At 51.4% G+C, this 21,626-nt stretch overlaps 11 protein-coding genes and 1 non-coding gene across 12 annotated transcripts; 4 read left to right on the top strand and 8 right to left on the bottom strand.

Annotated features, from left to right (window-relative positions):
- Window positions 1-24: 24 nt before the first annotated feature.
- On the top strand, window positions 25-2,766 carry RTT107 (Rtt107p; the record flags this gene model as incomplete). Its single annotated transcript, XM_002552252.1, has 1 exon — window positions 25-2,766. One exon carries the CDS (start codon window positions 25-27, stop codon window positions 2,764-2,766), a length of 2,742 nt encoding a protein of 913 aa, XP_002552298.1.
- A 121-nt stretch (window positions 2,767-2,887) lies between these two features.
- On the bottom strand, window positions 2,888-3,580 carry MIC26 (Mic26p; the record flags this gene model as incomplete). The annotated part of the gene is made up of 1 exon (XM_002552251.1): window positions 2,888-3,580. The coding sequence occupies one exon, from the start codon at window positions 3,578-3,580 to the stop codon at window positions 2,888-2,890; it is 693 nt and encodes a 230-aa protein (XP_002552297.1).
- Window positions 3,581-3,868: 288 nt separating this feature from the next.
- SPG1 (Spg1p) lies at window positions 3,869-4,306 on the bottom strand (the record flags this gene model as incomplete). Its single annotated transcript, XM_002552250.1, has 1 exon — window positions 3,869-4,306. The coding sequence occupies one exon, from the start codon at window positions 4,304-4,306 to the stop codon at window positions 3,869-3,871; it is 438 nt and encodes a 145-aa protein (XP_002552296.1).
- A 456-nt stretch (window positions 4,307-4,762) lies between these two features.
- KLTH0C01518g (uncharacterized protein) lies at window positions 4,763-6,823 on the bottom strand (the record flags this gene model as incomplete). The annotated part of the gene is made up of 1 exon (XM_002552249.1): window positions 4,763-6,823. The coding sequence occupies one exon, from the start codon at window positions 6,821-6,823 to the stop codon at window positions 4,763-4,765; it is 2,061 nt and encodes a 686-aa protein (XP_002552295.1).
- A 557-nt stretch (window positions 6,824-7,380) lies between these two features.
- On the top strand, window positions 7,381-7,851 carry KLTH0C01496g (KLTH0C01496p; the record flags this gene model as incomplete). Its single annotated transcript, XM_002552248.1, has 1 exon — window positions 7,381-7,851. The coding sequence occupies one exon, from the start codon at window positions 7,381-7,383 to the stop codon at window positions 7,849-7,851; it is 471 nt and encodes a 156-aa protein (XP_002552294.1).
- A 64-nt stretch (window positions 7,852-7,915) lies between these two features.
- On the bottom strand, window positions 7,916-11,086 carry KEL2 (Kel2p; the record flags this gene model as incomplete). The annotated part of the gene is made up of 1 exon (XM_002552247.1): window positions 7,916-11,086. One exon carries the CDS (start codon window positions 11,084-11,086, stop codon window positions 7,916-7,918), a length of 3,171 nt encoding a protein of 1,056 aa, XP_002552293.1.
- A 516-nt stretch (window positions 11,087-11,602) lies between these two features.
- On the top strand, window positions 11,603-12,742 carry TDA11 (Tda11p; the record flags this gene model as incomplete). Its single annotated transcript, XM_002552246.1, has 1 exon — window positions 11,603-12,742. One exon carries the CDS (start codon window positions 11,603-11,605, stop codon window positions 12,740-12,742), a length of 1,140 nt encoding a protein of 379 aa, XP_002552292.1.
- Window positions 12,743-12,828: 86 nt separating this feature from the next.
- Window positions 12,829-13,659, bottom strand: PEX21 (Pex21p; the record flags this gene model as incomplete). The annotated part of the gene is made up of 1 exon (XM_002552245.1): window positions 12,829-13,659. The coding sequence occupies one exon, from the start codon at window positions 13,657-13,659 to the stop codon at window positions 12,829-12,831; it is 831 nt and encodes a 276-aa protein (XP_002552291.1).
- Window positions 13,660-14,791: 1,132 nt separating this feature from the next.
- On the top strand, window positions 14,792-16,345 carry BOP2 (Bop2p; the record flags this gene model as incomplete). The annotated part of the gene is made up of 1 exon (XM_002552244.1): window positions 14,792-16,345. One exon carries the CDS (start codon window positions 14,792-14,794, stop codon window positions 16,343-16,345), a length of 1,554 nt encoding a protein of 517 aa, XP_002552290.1.
- Window positions 16,346-17,187: 842 nt separating this feature from the next.
- On the bottom strand, window positions 17,188-18,366 carry VMA5 (H(+)-transporting V1 sector ATPase subunit C; the record flags this gene model as incomplete). Its single annotated transcript, XM_002552243.1, has 1 exon — window positions 17,188-18,366. One exon carries the CDS (start codon window positions 18,364-18,366, stop codon window positions 17,188-17,190), a length of 1,179 nt encoding a protein of 392 aa, XP_002552289.1.
- Window positions 18,367-18,717: 351 nt separating this feature from the next.
- TEF4 (translation elongation factor EF1B gamma) lies at window positions 18,718-20,212 on the bottom strand (the record flags this gene model as incomplete). The annotated part of the gene is made up of 2 exons (XM_002552242.1): window positions 18,718-19,757; window positions 20,005-20,212. The coding sequence occupies 2 exons, from the start codon at window positions 20,210-20,212 to the stop codon at window positions 18,718-18,720; spliced, it is 1,248 nt and encodes a 415-aa protein (XP_002552288.1).
- SNR38 lies at window positions 19,831-19,939 on the bottom strand. The gene has a single exon (XR_002432178.1). It is a non-coding gene; the product is annotated as a snR38 (small nucleolar RNA).
- Window positions 20,213-21,626: the final 1,414 nt, after the last annotated feature.

Genomic DNA, 21,626 nt, shown 5'->3' with positions numbered 1-21,626 from the left:
GCTACGCTCCGCTTCTTGAAGACAATGTCAGCAAGCAGTAAGCTGTTCCAAGGCCTCAACTTTGTGATCGTCGCGAACAAAGAAACCGAACCAGAAACTGAGCGTATTATCGAGATACTTGAGAACAACTCTGCTAATAAGTGCACCATATACAATGTGTTAGAGAACGAAGCCCACCAGGCGCTTGACAAAGATGTCTTTTGCAAGACATTCGACTTCGAGGTTCACGCAATCATTGCCTCAACCTGTGACTTCTGGTTCTACCGCCTTGCAGCTTTCGATTTCCTCATACCTGTTGTAACTTCTGACTGGGTGAACGCATGCGTTGCAACTCGCCGCATAACTAGAGCGAGTTCTTTCTCACCTGATTCATCCCATCTTCTAAAAAATCACCAAATTTACGTCTCAAAACATGCCTTCAGTCCGAGTGAATACACGCTCTATTCAGCCATCGTGCGCGCGTTAGGCGGAGTGTGCATTGACCATCTGTCCAGCAAGACAAGTCACATCCTCACCAACGACGCACAAGACCCAGCTATTGCTGCAGTTGCCGATATCAAATCGCTCTCCATCAAGTACGTTCTTCCAACATGGGCAGTGGCCGTTTTTGCGAGCGGCGATTTAGTGAGCGAAACCCCGTATTCACTTGACCCACATGATAGACCTGAAGATGTGGAAGACAAATCCGCAAGTACATGGGAGCTTGTACAGAAGACCCAGGTCGGCTCGTGCACTGACTTTCTGTGCGGTCACGAATTTTTCTTTTCATCGGATTTAATTCTACCATCTCAGTGCTTCGATTTCCTTGTCGACTTCATACTCGCCGCTGGCGGCAACGCGATTCGTCACTCGGAACCCATGGAGATATCAAAGTTCAACGGTGACTGCTTCCTGGGGCAAAACTCGATATCAGAGGATTTCATAAGCGCGAACTCAAGAGGGCTTCATAAAGGGAACTTATCTTGGCTTTTTCACATGTGGTCACTACAGTCATTTGTATTACCACAATTCAAACTTTTGCTCTCTCCACTACGGCCCCCAGTATTCAACAAAGGTCAGCTTATTTTGAGTTACACCAATTATTTAGGACAACAGAGGTACTACATTCAAAAGTTAGTTGAGGCGCTTGGAGGAGTTAGTACTACCGAGCTCACGAAAAAAAACACTCACCTTTTGACTTGCTTGCCGCTTGGTCAAAAATACGAGGCTGCGTTGAGGTGGGAAGGTACTTGTAAAATTGCGAATCATCTTTGGCTGGAGGACTGCTACAGAAAACAGACTCAAGTGCCATTTGTTGGTACGCGATATAATGAAATCCCTGCCCCAGGAGGGCTAAGTACAAAACTGGGACAGATGCCTTTGGAGATTAATGACGAGGACTTAACAGACACGATTTTGCCACAAGAGGCAGACATGCCTTCTCAAAATCACATACTTCTCCGAGGTCAGGATAGCGCTACGGAGACTCCAACGCAATGTGAAGATGTGCTTCCTGATAATGGGATCTTCCCTGATCCAGTTACTATTCCTGAGGAAGTGCCCACCCCCGAAGAGCCTCACCCTCAAATGCAGATTAACATCGTCGAAGGTACTTCCTCTAGACAAGAGCCTTTAGAAAAACATACAGAACACAAGGTGTCCTCTAAAAGGGCTTTTGACGAGTTTTTGAAAGACGATGCTTTCTCACCAGATCAAACTCTGGAGCCGCACAAAGACAACACTCCATCAAGTAATATCGCTGCAGAAGGCGCGCCTGATATTGTAGGACCGCAAAGAGACGATTTATCGCAAGAAGCAACTAGTTACGTCCCACTACGACAAGCATCACCAAATGCTTCTTTCAGCTCGCTGCCGCATGATCATTCCCAATTTTTACCAAGCAGCAATTCTCGAAAGGCAAAGGAGAAGGCGGCATTGAAGTTACACACAGATATGGAGGCACTAAATGAATTCGAGCAGAATCTCAAGAGAAAGAAGAATAGATCCCTACTTCCAGAAGAGATTCAAAAGCTGAATAAACTGAAAGAAGTTGGAGAAAAAGTAAGAGAGCACTTGGAAACTGTTGCTGGTCGTCCTAAGGGCAAAAGCATGAAGCCTTACGACATAATTGCAGTCTGTACGGGGTGCCATGAAGAAATTGATGAGTTTGATTTGGAGCTCCTGAGAAGAGTCGGGGTTACCATTTTAAAAGCCGTTGATGTTCAATGCAATACAATAATTGCTCCGAAAAAGATGAGAACCGCGAAGTTTTTAACTAGTTTTGGCTTCCATCCTCTAAAATGGGCTCTTATGCCCGAATTCGTGAGCGAGCTACTCTCAATTTTTAGACAGACAACTCCGATCCAAGAACTTCCTAAACCTGAGGATTATTTGATACCTGAAATCGAACCAGAAGTTCTGAAAAAAACCAAGCTCTCCACAAAGGTCTTTCAAAGGGCGGGTATCAAATCAATAAATTTGACAGAAGGAGTACCCGGTGGGGAAGAAGTACTGTCATCGATACTGAAGGCTCACGGCGTTCTAAATGTGCATATGCTCCCCAAGAAATACACAGAGGAGGATGTCGTAATAAATAATGGTAAAAAAAACAGTCCGACTCATATACTTATCGCTCAGAAGGCTTCCCAGTCCAAAAAGTTCGCGAAACTTTGTCGGAATGCTGGAGAGAACAAGGTTATGGTCGTGGAATGGAACTGGTGCGTCGAAAGCATTTTTACGTTGGAGGCAAACCTCGAGACTTCTCGATATGTCGTCTACAGATCCTGATGTTCCATATGCATTGGAACTTTCAAGGTGCTTCCGACCGGAATTTTCAAGATGCTAACTGGAATTTTCATAAGCATAGTCGTATCTGTGAATATATATACAATGAGACTGGGTAGCTATTCTAAACGTTCAAGCCCGTCCACTCCTTTACCAGGTGCATACTTTTGGAGAAAGAACCAGAGATAGCGTCGCTCGTGCGCCCCGCAACAGCAATGGTCTGGTGAACAGTGTTCTTGCAGGTGTTGTAAAGAGCGCGCTGGTTCTGTGCAAAACGAGGAAAGGCCTGCTTTTCCAAATCGAAGAGGAGTCCAAACGTATTCGAGGACGTCACTGGTAAAACGTAAGAGAAGCAGCAGGCACCCAAGGCGAGAGGTGCCATAATTCTGGCCAAGATGTTTCTGTTCCTTGTCAATACAGAGCCAGACATAGCAGCAACCAAAGAATATGTCATTCCAGGCAAAAGCAGTTCACGGGGATCAGAGTGTAAGTTGGCCACAGTTGTCGTGAGCTTCCTTTCATAACTGTAGTACTTTCTCGATTTTTCATCGATAGTATCGCATGTATTCTCGATGAGACCAGAGAGGTTTAGACGCCACGAGCTGAAAAACTTGTTCAAATATGTGGGAGATCTCACAGAGATTCCGTCCAGCAACTTGTTGTCCCCAAGTATTTCAGTAGCGCTGTGGCTAACCGATTGTTTTGTAACATGGGAAGGAGCTGCTTCCTTCGCCTCTGAGGAAACAATGGAGCCTGTCTCAGGTGGCACAACTCCCTCTGAAACGAGTTCGACTGGTCTGTAAAAGTTTGGAGCCATAGTAAACGACTTGACAAAGGAATTTGATGTCCGCTGGCGAATTAATATTGGTCGTTTTATTGCGAAATAATTTGGAATCTTAATTTTTTGTCGAAGCTAAGAAAAGTTCCGTAATTAATTCACTACATCAAGAATATTGGAAGTGCAGGACGCAGCACGATTTCAGTGAAGAAGCGCTGGAGGCGGACTTGAGTAACAGAAATCAAATCAGGTTGTCTCATTAACGTCTCGTGAAGGTTATATACTTATATGCATTACGTGAAAGGGCTGTCCACAACGCTTCGCTGTCTACATGATAGACGAAAACATTATAGTGTTGGCTTCCTCCACCAGCTTTCGGTACTGGTCATCATTAGAGAAGCGATTGCGTCCCTTAATATGCCAGGACGCGATAGGGACTTCACCCACGCTGGCTAATGCCCCCAGGTTCTCGCTTGAGGCCAATGCGTTTTCCGCTGACTTAGCGCTGGCCGAGCGCCCCACGCCGGAGTTGCTCCTCACCGCGGGATGTTCCATATTTGATGTTCGGTGTTCCAGCATTTTGACTTTGTCAGCTAAGGCACTAACATCTTTAGCATCTTGGCTTTTGATAGATGGCAGATAGTAGGATCTCAGGTACATAGCGGGGACGATAGCTCCGCACACAACACCGTAGAACATCATTCTCATGCGGGGCATGAGAGCCAGCCTGTGTGCTTCTTCGTATATTTTCGAATCGATTTTCATTGTTTGAGGGTTTCCAATCGACGTTTAAAGTAGGGGGTGATGATAGGGAGCTTTCGCTGTGTAAGCACAGATGTGTTCTAATTTATATGGTTAAAGCCATGCACGCGAACTCCACAAGTTCATGTACCCCTGTTACCAAAAGAGTTCATTCTACCCCACACATTTGAACATCCTTATCGTAGACAACTTCCATAGGAGCGCAAAGCATAGCGCAAGGGGTAATCAAAGCTCCTCGTAGCATCCATACGAGCAGGGCGGAGACTACTCCACCCTTTTTCTAGGGAGGTTTCAGGATAGCGTCAAAGGGTACCGGGCCTTCCACCTTGGAGATCATAATAAGCAAGGATCACCTGCCGCAAGTCATGTGATGTAGACCACGGGACTCCGGTATTGCGAGAACCTCTGCGGTGAGGGACTTGAAAGGAGTTTTGGCTCCAAAACGATGCGCCCGATTCTTTATTTGCCGAATCCAATCTTCTTTAAAAACCCGCTAAATTTGCTTCCCTTCTTTTTGGCCTCGACCCCTCCTGGAGAGTCAATGCTCTTGGTGCGTCTGGCAGACATATGTCCTTTCTTCATCGATGATCTACTGTGGGTTGAGCTCACCGATTTTATCTTTCGGACCATATCATCATCTTTGTCGTCAGCGTCAATTAAGGACTTGACCTTGTACATTCCGTTGTGGTCACCTGCAAACTGGATACGAGAGCTCCGTCTGCTGGATCGTGAGGAGCCTGGGAAAGAGCCCACTTTGTTTAGGTCGCATTCTCTCCTGGTGGGCACAGGTCTGAGATAGCCCATGCTCTCGAACTCTTCGACTTTGCGCTTTGTCTCGGGATCAGTTGGGAAATAAGAATTGACACTAGCCAAATCACCATCGGAATCATTGGGTTCACGCGGGGTTTGGGATCCAAACGGATTGTTAAGAGTGCGCTTGATCACCTTGTCTATATTGGCTATAATATGCACATCGTCTTTTTCTTCCTTTGGGTTATTGGTAATACGCCGATCAGGCACCTTTTCACCTAGCAACGCTGGGTCGATGAATTCGAACGGGACCACATAGGTAGGCACCCAGAAATGCCTCATTACGAAGTTGGCAAGCTTTACGTGCCCGTTTCTGAACTTAATATGCAAGTTTGTGCTGACGGTGCTGACAACTTTGAAATCAGGCTTGTAAAGGGCTATTGCTGAAGTTAGCGCAAAAACCGTCGAGTCGTCCTTGATAATCTCCACGGTAAGTTTCATGATTTTGCCAGTGAGTTTGTGCAGGTAGTAGTTCAGAATGTCATTACATTTGGCGCGTGCCAGGACATCCACGTCCTGCACCATCAGGCCCTGCTCGGTAAGGCTGCATTTCCTGCTCAGTGATCTGCTTTTGGGCTTGGAAGCCTTGATATCGTAGTTTTCGCTGAGGCTTGTCTGTGGGGGTGTAGGCCGCTTCACCGAGTCTTCAAAGACTGGTATTCGCGAAACGATCACCAGATAGTCGCCGCCGCGTGCCATATTCTCCACGTACCAGTCAACCGCTGACCATGTATGCTTTCTTCCGGAGATAAGGCAAACGACTGTTCTAAGAGATCCTTTCGTTTGATTTCTCCCGTGATCCTTGATATAGTCTGAGTATTCGCGGTGAGATCTGGTAATTGCCAGAGCACGGTGGTTCACGCATGGCCGCGAAGGGTAAATTGTCTGAGGCCAGTCGTTCGACGGCCCAATAGCCCTTCTTTGATCAGGCCCTATATAGTGCTGGACTTGCTCGCTAAAGTCAAATTGTTCCACATTGTAGTTGGTTCGCGATGCAGACTCGTACTCTCTTTCGAGCGCCGCAAGCTCTTCAAGACTCATACCAGCGAAGCTCTTTCTTCGGCCACCCTCTTTCGAAGTCTGGCTTGTTTCCGCATGATCCTTGCGCATCACTTTGTCTTCGACTTCGTTCAGGTTAGCAAAACCGGACGTGGTATATCCATGAGAACATCCCGAGTTTTGTTGAGTGTTTTCATCAGTTAACAAAGTGAGCTGGTGCTCTTTGACATAGTCCGGGTTGATGAGGTCGAAATCTTTAACAACCTCGTAGTCCCGCTGAGGGCGTTTCTTGAGCACTGGGGGCGAGGCAGCAGGAGGCAGCCGACCCGGAAGATATGCTGGCACTGGGGTGGTACTGGAACGCGCACTGTGGACAGAATCCACGGAGGGATCCGATTGGGGCAGCTTGAGACCATCCTGCCCGGACGACTCTGAATACAGGTTGGGGCTGGAGCCATACGGTGACCTGGAGTAGGAGTCGAGGCTGAAGTAAGACTTCTTCGGTGAGCCCAGCCCTGAAACTCGCGGCGAGTTTCCGTCTGCCGCGCCGGATGCGTACAGAGGGTTATATTGCGGCGGAATGTGCAGGAAGGGGTTGGAAAACGTAACCTCCTGGCCGTGTTTTTGCAGTAGCCGTGCCTGGTCGTCTATCAACGACGGGGTCAGATCGTCAAACGAAACGTGCGACACGTACTGTGCAGAATCTGCCATCTAAACTTATCCGAGGGGTTTCGATCTAGCCAAATGATGCGGTGCACGTAACGTTGAAAAAAAGTCTTCGGATCCTTCCAGATGCTCTCGGATCTAATAAAATCGTGCTGCAGGCTAACTTGGTGCTCGCAATACCTTTTCTTTGTCTCTTTGCTGTGGATTCGCGCTCGGTTAACTTCCATCGAGCAACTTCGACACCGTGTCAGGGTTCAGTCATTATTTACGAAAGACCCTTCCCCTCAACAAAAAGAAGTTTCCACTATCAACAAATTAAATGAAGGACTTGACGCCCAGCAAGTCCAGCTCTTTATAAACGTTTGAGATGCCTAAACAAACAGTATTGGTCAGCTACATCATGTTCGGACTTGGAAAATAAAACGGCGATCTGCGTGGGTTTTAGCACTCGAAGAAATTTCCCAGTCAATTGTCTTGTTTGAGCAGCCCTTTTTTACTGCGAAATAAGAGCCGTTATAGACCGTTGAAAAAATACTCAGCGGCTAGACATCTAAGGAACATCTCAAAGGAATAACATTGACCAGATTCCACATTTTATAGCGATGAGCAGGAGCATAGTTTGCGTAGAAGAGTTTAGTAAGCAGTACGATGTGCCCGAGGAGGTTTCCAGGCGGTTTCTTCCGCGCAATGATGTTTGCATAATAAGTGAAGATGAATTCAAAAAGACACGCGCAACGCGCAAGCGAGAAGCTGAGTTCCAGCTGAGTGGTCTGGAGGTCAAGAAAGCGAGTTATGATGGTTGGGACGAGGAACACGCTGCGGAGACGCGGGAGGATTGCACACTCAACTCGGAGGTTCCAGAAGGCGCTGGGAGGTCACTGACGCTGGAACTAGACTCATTCCAACTCTTGGGGTCCGACAATGGCTCAGAAGCTGAGTCCTCAATGGTGCTCTTCACGAGTAGCAGGATAGAGTATGACAGCGACACTGGCGTGCTCCTACAGAGTGGCGACTTTGCATCCGAGCCTGACGACACGCGCGAGCGCGCAGGAGCCAACCCGCACACGCCCTAGTGTGCATCAAGTCTGCTAAGAGGCTACTTAATGTTATCTATAAAATACATACGAGCAGGGATGCTCAGTCGTCCTCGTTTTCGAGGTTGAGAAGCTTTTTCTTTAGCTCCATTACGTCGTCCTTTAGCGCGTTTCTCTCCTGTTTTATGATGAAAAGCTCGGCTTTCAAGTCCTTGATTTTCAGACGGTAGGGAGCGTCCCGCATGTCGCTCTTGGGCTCGGCCGCCAGGCCGGCGCCACTCGAGCTTAGAAGCGAGTCGTCATTTGACGTCAGGCTTGTGTCGCGGCGGTCCACTGATTTGTATTTCATTTCCTCTAGCTCATCAGCAAGACGTTTGCTCTCCTGTTTGTATTTGTTGAGCTCTTCTTGCGACAAAGCGAGCGCTCTGCTAGCGTTGTTAACCGAGTTCACGCTGCTCTCGTAGTTGTACTCGATAGCCTTCAGTTCTTCTTCCAGCTTTCGACACTTGTTTTCAAGCTCCTTGTGCTTTTCTGATAGTTCCGCGGCCGATGAGTCCGTTCCTTGCTTCTCAGAAACCATCTGGTCCATACGCGACCTGAGATCTTCGATTACCTTTTGATGGTGGCCGGAAATACTTCTGACTCCTCCGTTTCCTTCTTCTTGGCCCTCATTTCTGCTCGCCAGGAACTGTTCTAGCTGAACACTGTACTGGGCGATTGATTCATGTAGACTCTTTTCTTCTTCTCGGTCCTTGGCCTTCAGAGTCTCATGGTCTTTCAAGAGCTGCTCATACTTGTCATTCAGCTCTTCGTATTTCTCTTTGAACGTCTCTTCGCCCTCAAGAGATCCGATTTTGCTACTCTGGACCCTTATGATATCGTGAAGCCGCGCTACGTCGAGGAATTTTTTGGAAAGAAGGTCTTCAACTTCGCCCACACGATCTTCATGCGCTTTACGGTCGGCGACTGCGAGATCATAGTCCGTCTGCAACTTCACTAAACGGGATCCCGCGTCATTGCTCTCTTTTAACCTGCTGTTTTCTTGTTCCAGCTCTTCAATGCGCCGACTGGCCGACTGCGCACTCTTTTCTGCTTCAGAACGCAAGTCCCCAAGTTCCTTTCGTAGAGCCTCAATGATCTCGAAGGGCACCCCTTTCATGCCATTTTGTGTTGAATTGTCTGGACTACGCGTCATCAAACCCTCTTCTCCGCGTGCCATTGAATTCTCTTGGGTTCGTTTCATCGTGTTTTCCTGACCACGTGCCACCATGCTCTCCTGGCCTCGCGTCGCAGTGTTTTCCTGGCCTCGCGTTGCAGTGTTTTCCTGGCTTCGCACCGCCATGTTTTCCGGGCCTGGCGAGGCTATGTTCTCCTGGACCTGTGTCCCGAGATTCCCTTGGTCCCGTGCCACTACTGGCCTTGCAGGTTCTGGAGTTGAGCTCACCGGTTGTATATCTTCGCGTTGAGGAGTGGTTTCTCCTGAATAGCTTCGACTTGGCAAATTCTCTAGGGTTTCGTCCTCCGGTAATATACTTTCGCGGACAACGGGCCTAGATGGAGAATTTCCAATCATTGCAACGCCATACTCTTCACTAACATCGCCGCTGAATTGACTGTCATGTCCACGAGAGCTACCAAGCTCTGATTCATTTGCAGAGCTCAATGAAACTACACGTGGTGGAGGACTTTGGGCGCTCCAGTGATTAGTCTTCAATTGTGGAACTGGCGAAGTTGGCTTCTTAATGTCTTGTGGGGTTCCAAGAGCACTAGCTTCTGTGTTGCTGTCCTCAGCTTCAGGTCTGGGGCTAAACACGCCATCGGTTTTTGGCGTTGTGAATTTTTCAACAGCAGAAAAGCCGCCTTGATCAGTGTTGGGAGTCTGGTAGCGCTCGCTGAAAGGAGTTAAAATGTTTTGTTGAATTGATGCGTTGCGACTGGGCTGAGGGGGCGAGGTTGGAATGTTCTCAACCCCTTTTTGTGGAGCAGCAACACGCTTGGCATCAAATATGCCTGGGCACTGCTCCCCCAGCTTGGATAGGTCAAGAACATAGAGAAGAGTTCCGCACCCCAAATCCACGTCAGAGGTGTGAACGTCGCCCTCTCCGCCTCTGGCGTAATCGAACTTGTCACCACCCATAATTAAGAGCTTATGGTTAGGAAGCAAAGTCAAAGAGTGACCAGAACGCCCCTGAGGTATGCCAGACCGATAAGAAGGCAACTTGAACCATTTCAAAGAAATCAAATTGAGGAAGAAGACACTGTTAGAGTAAACATCTTGCTCGTCCTTTCCCCCTACCACGCACATTAGGTCTCCATACAGCACGGCCGCGTGCTCTTGCAGTGGGGGAGGCTTGTCTCCTGTAGTCTGCATGACCTTCCAGTCGTTGATTTGTGGATCAAACATAAATACGTCGTTGATGAGACCCTGAGGCGTGTCACCGCCGAATACCCAGAGCTTGTAGTCATACGAGATCATCGTGTGATTCGTAAGCGGAGGCGGCGTGAACGTGTTTGGTTTGATGAACTGCCAGTGAGAGTCTGGGCGGCGGAACGAAGAGAGGTCAAACACCGTTAAGTCATTGAAGTAAGTGTCGTCGAACTGGCCACCAAACACGTAGAGTTTAGTCCTCATCTGTGACGTGGCAATGATGCTGATCTTGTGGCCGTAGCGGCCAAGGGGCCGAGGGCCAACCGGCCGTGGAATAGTCCATTTATAAGAGTTGATGTTGAAAAGATAGACGTCATCATCCATCAACCCATCGCTGTTGACCTTGTGCGTATCACCTCCGAAAATAACGAAAGCATTTCCGCACAGTGTGGAAGCGTGCCCAACCCGAGGAGGGGGAGTGGTGTCTGTGATATCGACAGTTTTGGACGAGAACTTGCTGCCGTTGTCGTGAGCAGAGATAATCCATGTGTCCCCATAAACCGACTGGTCGTGGAGACCACCTATCACGTAAACCTGGTTCTGTTCAGAAGCATAAGCGGACGCGACATGGCGGTATCGGGGAAAAGGCGAGTTTGCCAGCTTGACGCGGCTCCATGGAGTATACTCTGTCTGCTGCAACGCGGATGCACTAGACACATTGCGCTGCTGAACTGGCACAGGTGTCGGGAAAATGCGCGCAGCTGCAGGTTCTGGAATTGCGCTATGCGTGAACCGCTTAGCGATTTGAGGTTGAGGTTGAGGTTGGGGAGCCGCTTTAGGTGCTGGAGCGGGCTCGTGCTTGGCTTTATCTTTCGAAATTTTTTTGGCAAACTTGAAAGGTGCCATCGCGCAATGGAAGGGCTCCTAATCTGTCCTTTACGCCTAGGCTGTAGCTTGTTTTCTTGACTGGCTTTGGTAGTCTGTTTATTTAGCTCATTGTTTAGTAGACGTTGAAATTATGATGTTCCACGTGCGTACAGAATGACAAGACAAAATGGAGCTCGTGATCAAGCGAGCTCGCTGGATCAACGAAGTGCCTGCTCCGTTGGCTGGGGCTCTTTGAGCTTGAATCCCAGTCTTGACGTGCGCAGGGAACGTACGTTTGAGCACTTGAATTTTCTCGTCACTGGGAAGGTTGAAGCCCGCAAAGCGCTCTTAGAAGTGCGGAATATATGGCCAACTAGCCGATTTCAAGAGTCTGCATGAATAAACCATCTTATAGACTAGTTGATGTTCTTACTTAGCTATTAGGTCTGCGTTTCCACGCTTTTAATTTATGTTCCCTTTCTTGCCGTCATAACTTAAGATATAATTACTGAAGATGAATTATCCCAAGCACAAACGAGATTGATAAACGAGGAAATGAGCAAGCTCGATGGGTTTATAGAGGAGCACGATCGGGAGTCCAACATTGATAGCGGTGCGCGACTAGAAAGCACAAAACCGAGCCCGAAGGTAGGCTCACCTGCTCAGAGAGTTCGTCAGAATGGCGTAAAGAGCCCTATACTACAGACGCAAGCGACCCCTGCCAAACCAAGCGAGCAAGAACACCCATTGAAAGAGACGCCTACGCGCGCGACGGCTGGCGGGAAAATGACGCGCTCAAACACGCTCAAGCGACTGTCGTTGATCCAGCCGGTTATCTCACCCGAGACCACACCGAAAGAACACCGGCAGCAACAGGCGACACGAAACAGGTCGCGCAGCGTGGTCTCGGTCCATTCCAGGAGCAGCAGTTCGGCATCTGAGCAGCTTGCGGACGCGACCAAGGATGTTAATGCGCTCTTGCAGCTGCTGGCGAACAAAGAACTCGAGTTGCTGGAAACGAAACACAAAATCGAAGAGCTGAAGAAGACTCTCACGCAAGAGGAAAAGGCCCTGCTGCGGCAGACACATGAGCTACAAGACCTGAAGACACAGGTGGGCAAGGCGTTGAACAGTGGTATAGACGAGCAAATACAGCAACAAAGCCAAAGCAGCCACCATTCCCCAAATCAAAGATCGCTCGCAGTACCGACGAGCCACACACCCGGCAACGAGAGCCGGCCCGCTCACGCCAAGAAGGAATCGGTATGGACAAAGCCGCTATCATTTTTGAACCAGTTCGACCAGTTAATCCAACACGAGCTGGAGAAGAAGCTAAATTGGGACGACGTGGCATCACCCGAGAAAACACCCGGCGCGGAGTCGGGCACTTTGTCAGGCCGAAGTGCGAGCCCGGCTTCCTACAACAACGGCAACAGCAACAACAACAACAACAACAACAGCAACAGGGGACGGCCCAACGAGGACGTTCTGGGGAACATGTCGTCGTCATTGTGGAGCTTTGTCAGTGACGTGAAAACAGGACTTTTGGGGATCAACGAGGAGGAGGAGGAAGAGAGCGCCGAAGCGCCTGCGGTGGCGAGCAGCGGCGAGAGCAACAACCAGCTCAGGTTCGTGGGCAGTAAGAACAACAGCGAGGTCGAACTGAAGGAATATAATGCGAGCAAGAGGCAATAGTTCCAAGGAAATTATTAAGTGTCATTTTCGTAGCATCGTAAATACATAATTGTCGGTACGGAATCATCTATCATTAAGGTCGTCGTCTATGGTTCCAAGATGGCGTCCACCACTGGGAAGTATTCGTTCCCCACAACTTCGCCGGTTGTAGGGGAGTAGAGCTGAGTGTACTTTTGGGAGTTTTGGTCGTTCTGCAGCGTGACGACGCCGTCGCTTATCCTGCGCATGAGGCCTAGAAACTTGGAGTTCTGTAGCTTGGGGTTGTGTAGCTTTGCCTCCATCTCGGGAGGGGTTTGTGGCCCGGGCGAGAGCCGGGCGTAAATCTCGGTCGCCGCCTGCTGGAACTTGGCTTGCTCGTCGTCGAGCGCGGGGACTGCGGTGGCAGTATCCTGAGCAGCGGGCCCCTGCTGCTGCTGCTGCTGCTGCTGCTGCGCGGCCTCCTCCTGTTCAATCTGGTCGAACTCGCTGTCGAAGAGCGCCGAGTTGTCCGCGGTGAACGACTGCGAGAACTGCTGCGACAGCGACTGCGAGTACGAGGATGGGTAGAACTGGCGCTGGTACTGCGGCTGGACCGCATGCAGCGTCTGCGGCTGGGCCGGGCGCACGGCCTGCGGCTGCTCGTACGAGCTGTAGAGCCGCTGGTACTCCGAGCTGAAGCTGAGCGGGTCCTTGATATGCATGTTAGAGAACTGGTTGACCCACGCATCGGCGGCGGCGGGCGCCGCCGCCATGGGATGGGGCACGGGCTGAGCCATGGGCTGCGCCGACGCGCCAGCGCCGCGGAACTGCGCTTCTCTCCCGTCCCTCACGCCGCCCACGCCGGGGCGCGCGTCGTGCAAGCGCCCCACGCCGCGCAACTGCTCGCTTTTGCCGGCGAGGCGGCTAATCGGGTTCGCACCTGCCTGACACAACGACATCTTGCTATCACTCTATAAAAAACACACACAAAAAACACCTAAAATAAATCGACAGACGCACAGGTGTGCTTGCTTCTTGTTTGGCGTGCCACACAACGTCGCTTCTTCCCCGCTGTCATTTCCTCGCCTTATATACGTGTGTGAAAATTTCAGGTGGAGAGACCCGCCCGATGAGTCCCGAGCGCCGCCCATCTCGGACCAATTCCAAAGCCGCCGTGGTTTCTTTTGTCGGGGACGCCCGGACAAAGAGGAGTCTTAAGGCCGAGGGCGAAAAGGAACGCGCTCATATGCCCGCCACACGTGACATGGGCGGCTGTGATTTCCCGCCTGGCGACGGACTGTGGGAAGCCTGGAGCGCCGGGTGCAGCTGGAGGCGAGGGCGTGTCGCGTGACCGGGCGGTTTGGCGTTGTGTGATCGGGCTCCACGGAGGGGGCGCACGGGAGCGCACGGGGGCGGCCCAGAGAGCAAGCAACAGAACGAGCGAGCCGCGGTCTCTATTGCGACGGCCAGAAGCTTGCAGAACGCGCGACTCAGCGGCTAAACGGCCCCGGCGCCACCCGCCGCGGGGAACGAGCTCGTACCGCGTGGCCGCCCGAGTCGCGTTACACGAGTGCCGCCACAACATCACAAGCTACGAATATCCGGCGGACACCGGCACGTGATGCGCTCTGTCATCATCCGCCACGTGACCCAGCCCCGCCACACAGCGCGTGACTCATCCCGTCATCCCGCACGCAGCGCGCCCCCGCTCAACCGCGCCGCCACGTGCCCACAGTCCGCAGCGCCACCCGCTCAACTCCCGCGGTCATACACCCTGACTCGCCTCCGCAATACCACAAATAGCGCCCGCGCCTTTATGCTTACGGCAGACTGGACCACGGCGCAGGGCTCGTGTCACCGCCGACGGGTGTGACGCACCGGTCACCCCTGGCCCTTTGAATGGCGCCGTTGGGCTCCCTGAAACTCAATTTCCAGCGGCGCGCGGCCCGCGCATGCGCTGTTGCGCACGCGCCAGCACCCCAGCTGTCGCCTGGTGTGGTACTGCTATATATAAAAGCAGCTGCGACCTGCGCTGTGTATAGACGCTTTGTCTTGAAGCCCCGTACTGTATACTGACACGTTCTTGCCGCGATGAAAATGAGTAATTACGAAAACATGAACATGCTCGTCAAAAGCGAAGGGCCTGTGCGGAACGGCCTCTTGTCGCTGCCCATAGAGGTGGTGGAGATGATCGTGCAGCAGCTGACCGCGAGCCCCAAAACCACAGTGGTCGACTACTATCACCTGCTCCAGGCGCTGGGCGAGACCAACGGCCCCGTCGCCGCGCTCCTGCGGAGCAAAATCGCGGTGCGTGACCTGACACGTGGCCGGTGCGATCTCGCGAAAGTGCTGGGCGGCTCGAAAGGGTCCATAAAGGGAGATGACACAATCCCGTCGCAAACGAGCTTCTACGTGGTCGCGATCGACGAAGACGCCCTGGAGCTGGCGCCAGGCGCCACGGCCCTGCCAGCGCCCTACGGCGACATCCAGCTGTCGCTGGTGTTCCATTCTGACAGGCAGGTTCCTTTGACGGAGATCCACGAGAAATTCCGCAGGCGTTTTCCGCAGGATTGCTACAGGGTGCAGCATCTTATAGTGACAAGCAGCAGGTGTCAGACGTTGGAGTTCCGGGCGAACGACGGGAACCTGCTCGACACGCGTTTGTACAGCGAGAGAGATCCCATGTTTGCGCAGGTGACTTACCTAAATGCATCAAGGATAGTTATTGCTGCGACGGCTTTGACGGAGTTCATCTCCGGGGTCGCCAGAGGCACGAAAACGAGCATGCCCGAGCTATGCTATGGCTGCAATTCACACCTGGCCAATACTCTGAAGATCCACAGCATGCTCGAGCCGCCCCTGCCCATGGTTACACGCGTGCCTGTAAATTTCCCGTTGGTGGAGTCGGTCGCCTTTTCCGGAAGCGACGGGAGCCCCGGCAGCCTCAACGTCATCGATCTCTACGCGTTTTGCCGAATCCGCGAGCAGGACGCGAAGCTCACTCTCAACTCGCTCTTGAGCGTTTACTCTCTCCGCCACTGGAACCTGCCCTCCGTCAAGCGCTTCACCGGCCACAGGCTCAAGCTCAGCGACGGGAGCAGCGACGTCCACCAACGCTCGCGGTCCGCGCGCGAAACCATAACCCGCATCCGCACGATAGCGCAGCAAGAAAGCCCCGACGGGCTTCTCCACGTCAACGCCCAGCTCGTGCCTGACGGCGTTGTCCACACAACGATCGAGAACTGGATTCCCATGGAAGCCAAATTCGGCGGGAGGGCCGGCCGGGACTGCTCTCCCCTCATCTGCTTCCGCAACTCCTCGTTGAAATCCCTGAGGCTAGGCCTGGCCATGAAGCCCGAAGGCACGCTCGTCGTCGAGGGTTTGTACCTGCCGAGCCTGGAGAAACTGGATGTCACATCGTACTCCGACGACACGCCCAGAAATGAGGTCAGACTGCCGTCCTATAGCATAACGTTCTCTGCATGGAACGACCTGGACAAGTGTCGCGGCCTCGGCTTCTCGTCGGCGGAATTCAACGGCCACAGCATTGTTCAGAACTTGAATTTGAAGCAGGTATTCCCCCGCCTGGACGTGGCCAATACGTTCCGGCAAAAATTCAGCAGCAGCTCCGTCCTCGCAGTCTAGCTCGGGTTCTGGATCGCCGCTCTCGACAGTTTTTCGTTGCTTGGGCAAGTTCCAGGCCTTACACTCGGTAGGGCAAGCACTGCCTCACACTTGCTAGCAGTAAAGGTATGGAAGGGTTTCCACAGTTCGGAGAGTGGGCTCTCGCTAAGGTACGCGAAGCTCACTTTTTTCGGCCCAGAGATGCTCCGGCGTCTGGGGCCAGCAGTTTGCATTATTCATAAATAGCTCGAGCACTTGGTGATATACCAATTCACTAAGTAAGCATTGTCGCCAGCGCGCGTTGGAAATTCAACAAATACATGAGCCCTAAGCGAGGTGTCGCTCTCCAGAACTTGCCAAGCGTATATTATGGCCTCGAATCGGATTTTTCCAAGGAAAACACTGACAGATGTCCCTCATATCTCATGGCCCCTGCCCGTTTCGTCCATAGTCTTGCAAAACCCTCAATACAATCATCAGCGGAAACATCTTCGTGCAGCTTTCTTTCCTCTGGTAGCTTCTGTCTTGCGTTACTATGCTGAGCTCTTCCAGAGGCGCCTTCAGATCTTCCCCCAAAGTCCTCCAAAGTCGCGCAAAGTCCCCCAAAACAGTGGCATGGAGACATGCATCAACCCCACGAACTCAAAAACTGGTTCCAGCTATGCGCACCCAGAGTGCGCCCGGCGTCGGACACCAAGCTACGGCCTCCCGGCTTAGAACGACTCTCTCCAGCCCTCACGGACTTTTAACCAAGCAACGGAACGCTCTAACCATTCAAACGTCTAGTCCACGATCTATCAAATACTTCACTAAGTGTTTTCTTCTATTAAAATTGATACATAATCTTTTGGATGGCTCCTGTATCACAATTCGACCGTGTACATCACGAAAGGCTCGTACTCCGTGTCAACCAGCGATGCGTACTCATGCAAAGAGCTGTCCTGCTGCTTTATTTTGCCTGCCTTGTCCTTGGAAAACGCGTTACCTCCCAAGTAGCCAAACTGCTGAACAAGCTCCGCCTTGCACTTAGACAAAGTCTTGGGAGGAACAGCAATCAAGCTGGTGTTGAAGTGTGGGGGGAGACCGTATCTCAAAACGCTCTCCACGAAAATACGCAAAGCTTTGATATGGAACCAGTTCATGAAAACATCGGAGTAGGCGGTCTTGGCCAGGCGGACAAGCTGCACACGGAGGGACTGCTCCAAATGGGCCGCAGAGTCATGCTCCTTAGTCAACTGGTTGATCAGCTCTTCAGAGTACTCGAACTCACGAGGAATGAACTTCCTTTCTCTGCAGGCAGAGACAAACTCGTTGACAGACTTCTTGAACAAATGCACATTGAACAACACGTAGTCATCGTCGCGCTTCAAAACGGAAGCCGAGCAAGGGACAACGTTCTTGGCAAGACTCTCGTAAGACTTCTGGAAGTCGTCTTGAAGGTTTTTAGGGACAGCAACAAGAACCGTAGTGAGATATTCGGAGTCCAAAATAAAGTCCGAAGGCTTAACAATATCGTGGAGAGATCTAACAGAAAGGTCACCAGTGCGCTTACGCTCGGCAGCAGCGAGGTTGGTCTTTGCGTTGCTGTAGTTGGTACTAGTGGCCCTGACATCAGCGTCAAGCTGGAAAGACTCGCGAGAGATTTCCTCGATAAGTTCCTTGATGGAACGGTCGAGCTTGAACTTGCGTGTTTGCCATTGGAAATTCTCCAGGTACTCAGGGATTGGGACGTTGCCGATGGGCACGGTCTTGTAAGCGTTGGTCTGCGATTCAGTCAAGTTGCCCAAGATTTCCAGAATTTTGGCCACCGAGCTTCCAATCTGCGAGTCGATCTTGGCCAACTCCTCGGACTGAACCACCAGGGTGTCCAGAGACCCGATCTTGAACTCTGGGATGTGGAACTCCGAGACGAACGTTCTTCCGCCGACCAGGCTCTCGTGGAGCCAGGAAGTCGCAGACTTGCCTGGCGCCGACGCGGGCTGCGCGTTCATGGGCAGTGACAAAAGCACAAACTCGTTAGCGGTGTGCAATGCAGTAGCCATGGGTGTTTTCAAACGTAGAATTCGAACTAAGCTAACTAAAAAAGCTCTTTACTCGCGATCCGGGCTCCTATGGGTCCTTACTTGTTTCTTTAACGACACCACTTTTACAATCCCCTAGGTTCATTTTTTTTTTTCCATCTCTTAGATACCTAAAATTTGCACATCACGAGCCATCAGTGCTACGAACAGTTAGAGATAAATAGTGAAAAGTTTGGTGCCAGACGTCTGCGGCTGGTGACCAAGAAATTCAAGTCGGGCATAAATCATTAAGAAGATTGACTATATGTAATAGATACAACTTTGAGGCAAAGGAGAATCGCGTCTCCTGCTACACAAATTTTATAACAGTCATCATTTCAAGACCTTACCGTCGCTGATCTCTCTTGGCTCACCGTTGATGACCACAGGCTTGTCCCAGGCCCACATGTTGTTGATGAACTCCTTGTCCTCCTCGTTGGATGTGTCGAGCTTGGCGTAGTCGTAAGAAGTCCAGTCTGGAGCAACTTCGAAAGCAGGAGCGTAGTCCTGGCCTCTCAACATGATGGCACCAACGATACCGTTGTTACGGTCCTCACCGTAGACAACCATGCAACCGAACATGTACTTGACGGAACCTGTCAGTCTCTCCATGAAACCACCGACCTGATTGTTGGACATGAAGCACAGAGTCAGCTCGTCGTTGTATTTGAAGTCGACTCTCCAGATGGAGTACTCCTCTGGGTTGTAGTGCTCCCAGAACCATGGCAAAGCAACTGGTCTGGTGTCTTCGTTAGAATACTTTCTCTTCCAGTCGTCTAGAGGGAAAGTGGCCTTGCCCAGAAGCTCAAGAGGGTGCTTAGGCTTCTTTGGTTGCTCAGCTGGCTTCTCAGCCTCGGCAGCAGCCTTTGGCTTCTCAGCGGCTGGCTTCTTAGTCTCCTTCTTGGTCTCCTTCTTGGATTCTTTCTTAGGAGCGACGTACTGCAAGGTGTCCTTGCGGAACTTGGAGAGGTCGAAGACGCCAGCGAGGGCTGGGTGGGCGATGACGGTCTTGAACCATCTGGCGATAGCAGGGTATTTGGCTCTGTACTCGGCACCGAAGATGAGGATGCTGGAGAAGGCGTATAGGGTACCCAGGAATAGGTCGGCGAGGGAGACCTCCTCGGTGGCGAGGTAAGTGTACTCACTCAGTCTCTGCTCGAAGACGTCCATGCAGGCGTCGAAGGCGGCTCTCTTCTCGTCGCAGATCTTCTTGTTGTAAGGCAACTTACCGAGCAGCATGAGAGCGAAGGTTGGGAAGGCAACAGCCAACTCACTGTTGGTGAAGGACAGAGAGCGCATGATCTGGGCCTCCTCTTCCAAGGTGGCACCGCACAAGACCTTCTTGATGTTCTCGTCACCCTTGAGGTTGACAACTGTAGAGTAGTTAGTACGACGTCTTGTAGAGCGTCCGCGGGGCGCCAGCTGGGCTGCGCTACGGCGTGTCCGGTGTTTGGCTCAGAGCAAAATTTCTCGACACATGAGTGTTAGCTTTTGGTACCCATTCAGACAGGGATAACTGTTATGATTTAAAAAAGGTTTCTCATCATGCAAACACTCGGCAACGCGCGCACGCAGCACGTGGCAACCCGCTATTTTTCCTTGTCTCGCTTCAAAACATACGGTAGTAAGCGATGGCCATCACTTCAGTGAGCTTGAAGCCCTCAGGACCGACAAACGCTGGGATCTTGCCCAATGGGAACTGCTTCAAGAAGCTTTCCTGATCCTTCTCAGTGTCCACGATTTCGATGTCAAGACCGAGGTACTTGACCAAGGCGGAAGGGAGGTAGCCCCTAGCCAGACTGTTAACGTATAGAGTTCCCTGAGACATGTTTCCACGGGGTTTTTAGTCTTAGTCCGTTCTACTCGAAAGTGCTTGAAATTTTTCACTTCATTTTTCGCTGCAGTATATATACCAGGCGCCGGCGTGTTTAGATATAAAAAAATTGACAAAAAATTGGTGAAAAATTCACTGGCGACGCGATGCCCGACAACTCAGGCGTGAAGCTTATTACCCGGAGCGATGTAGCGGACCTCGAGGAGGGCGCGGCCAAGCCAGAAAGCGTTTAAATGCGCAGGAGAGCTTGTTTGCTGGCGGTGGGAATAGAGAAGGAATGCGGTAGGAAAGCATGAGTGGTTGTGCTGCGACTCGGGATCTCACCGGATCACGTACTGCTGCTCGAAGATGACACGTGATGCGAGGGCGTGATGACATAATACTATTACGTAAGGCGAACCAGACGCGGCGGGACGACTGGGCGAGCTCTGGCACGCGCCGGGGAGACATGCGATGATGAGCGCACCTACTCTGTTTACTTCAGCTTGCGCTCAGTTAATACTCTGGCGCTCGTGCCTGGTAGCATTCTGTTGCTTGCGCTTGGCCGATTGGCCTGGTGCGGCATGCAGGGTTGTGTTTATGAGGCGTGCGGTAGCGCTAGTTAATCATCCCATTGTACAATGCGGACGGCCTTCTTTGGTCGGCCTGCGGCTTGGTCACAGTTTGGAGGCGTGAGAGCGGGTTAAGGGTCTCTGATCTTTATATTGGCGTAAAGCTAATATGTCTTCACTGCGTACGATGGACTCTTCAACCATGGAATATTGCAGCGAAGTGAAAGGTTGAGGGCTGGCCCCTGCCCCCAGTAGTGCGAAATACATGGCTTAATGTGTGGCGGCTTGGGGGCGGCTTGGGGGCGGTTATTGTCGTGGACGCTTTGCGCGCGCCGTTCTCTGTTCGGGGTTCAAATTTCGGCGCATGACAGCGCGCGATGCCCAAAAGTTTGCCGCGGTGAGACAGCCACTTAGCCTGAGCTTCGCGAGCTGGCTCAATATATGTGTTCTCGAAGCTTCTTTCGTCTGTAAAAAGCACACTTTATGTAGTTGCCTTTGAGCGCTCAGCACCAGACGCGCGAGCCGGCAGCAGCGAACGTTGGGCGCATTACGTTGCAGAGCTCAGCGCAGTCCGCAGTTACTCATAAGTCATGACGCTCCTTTCTCTATGCAGTATCTGGACGCATATCCACGTGTCGACGCATCCACGTAGTGTCAAGCTTCAACACCAGCTGGCGTCTACGCTCCCTCAGCCACCTTGAGCGAAAATCTTACACTGTATTTGCCCCTGCACACAACATAAGAGTCCCCCAGGAGTGCTTCCCAGCGCTCTCGGAATATTCCGAAAGCGTGTGAAACGCTACTCAGATCGACACGCTACACACAATATTTAATTTATTTACATCCCAAGGCAGACC

Source organism: Lachancea thermotolerans, assembly GCF_000142805.1.
Source record: "Lachancea thermotolerans CBS 6340 chromosome C complete sequence".
Classification (NCBI taxonomy): domain Eukaryota; kingdom Fungi; phylum Ascomycota; class Saccharomycetes; order Saccharomycetales; family Saccharomycetaceae; genus Lachancea; species Lachancea thermotolerans.
Note: the sequence above shows the minus strand (reverse complement) of the source record. Positions and strands in the feature narration are given on the sequence as shown.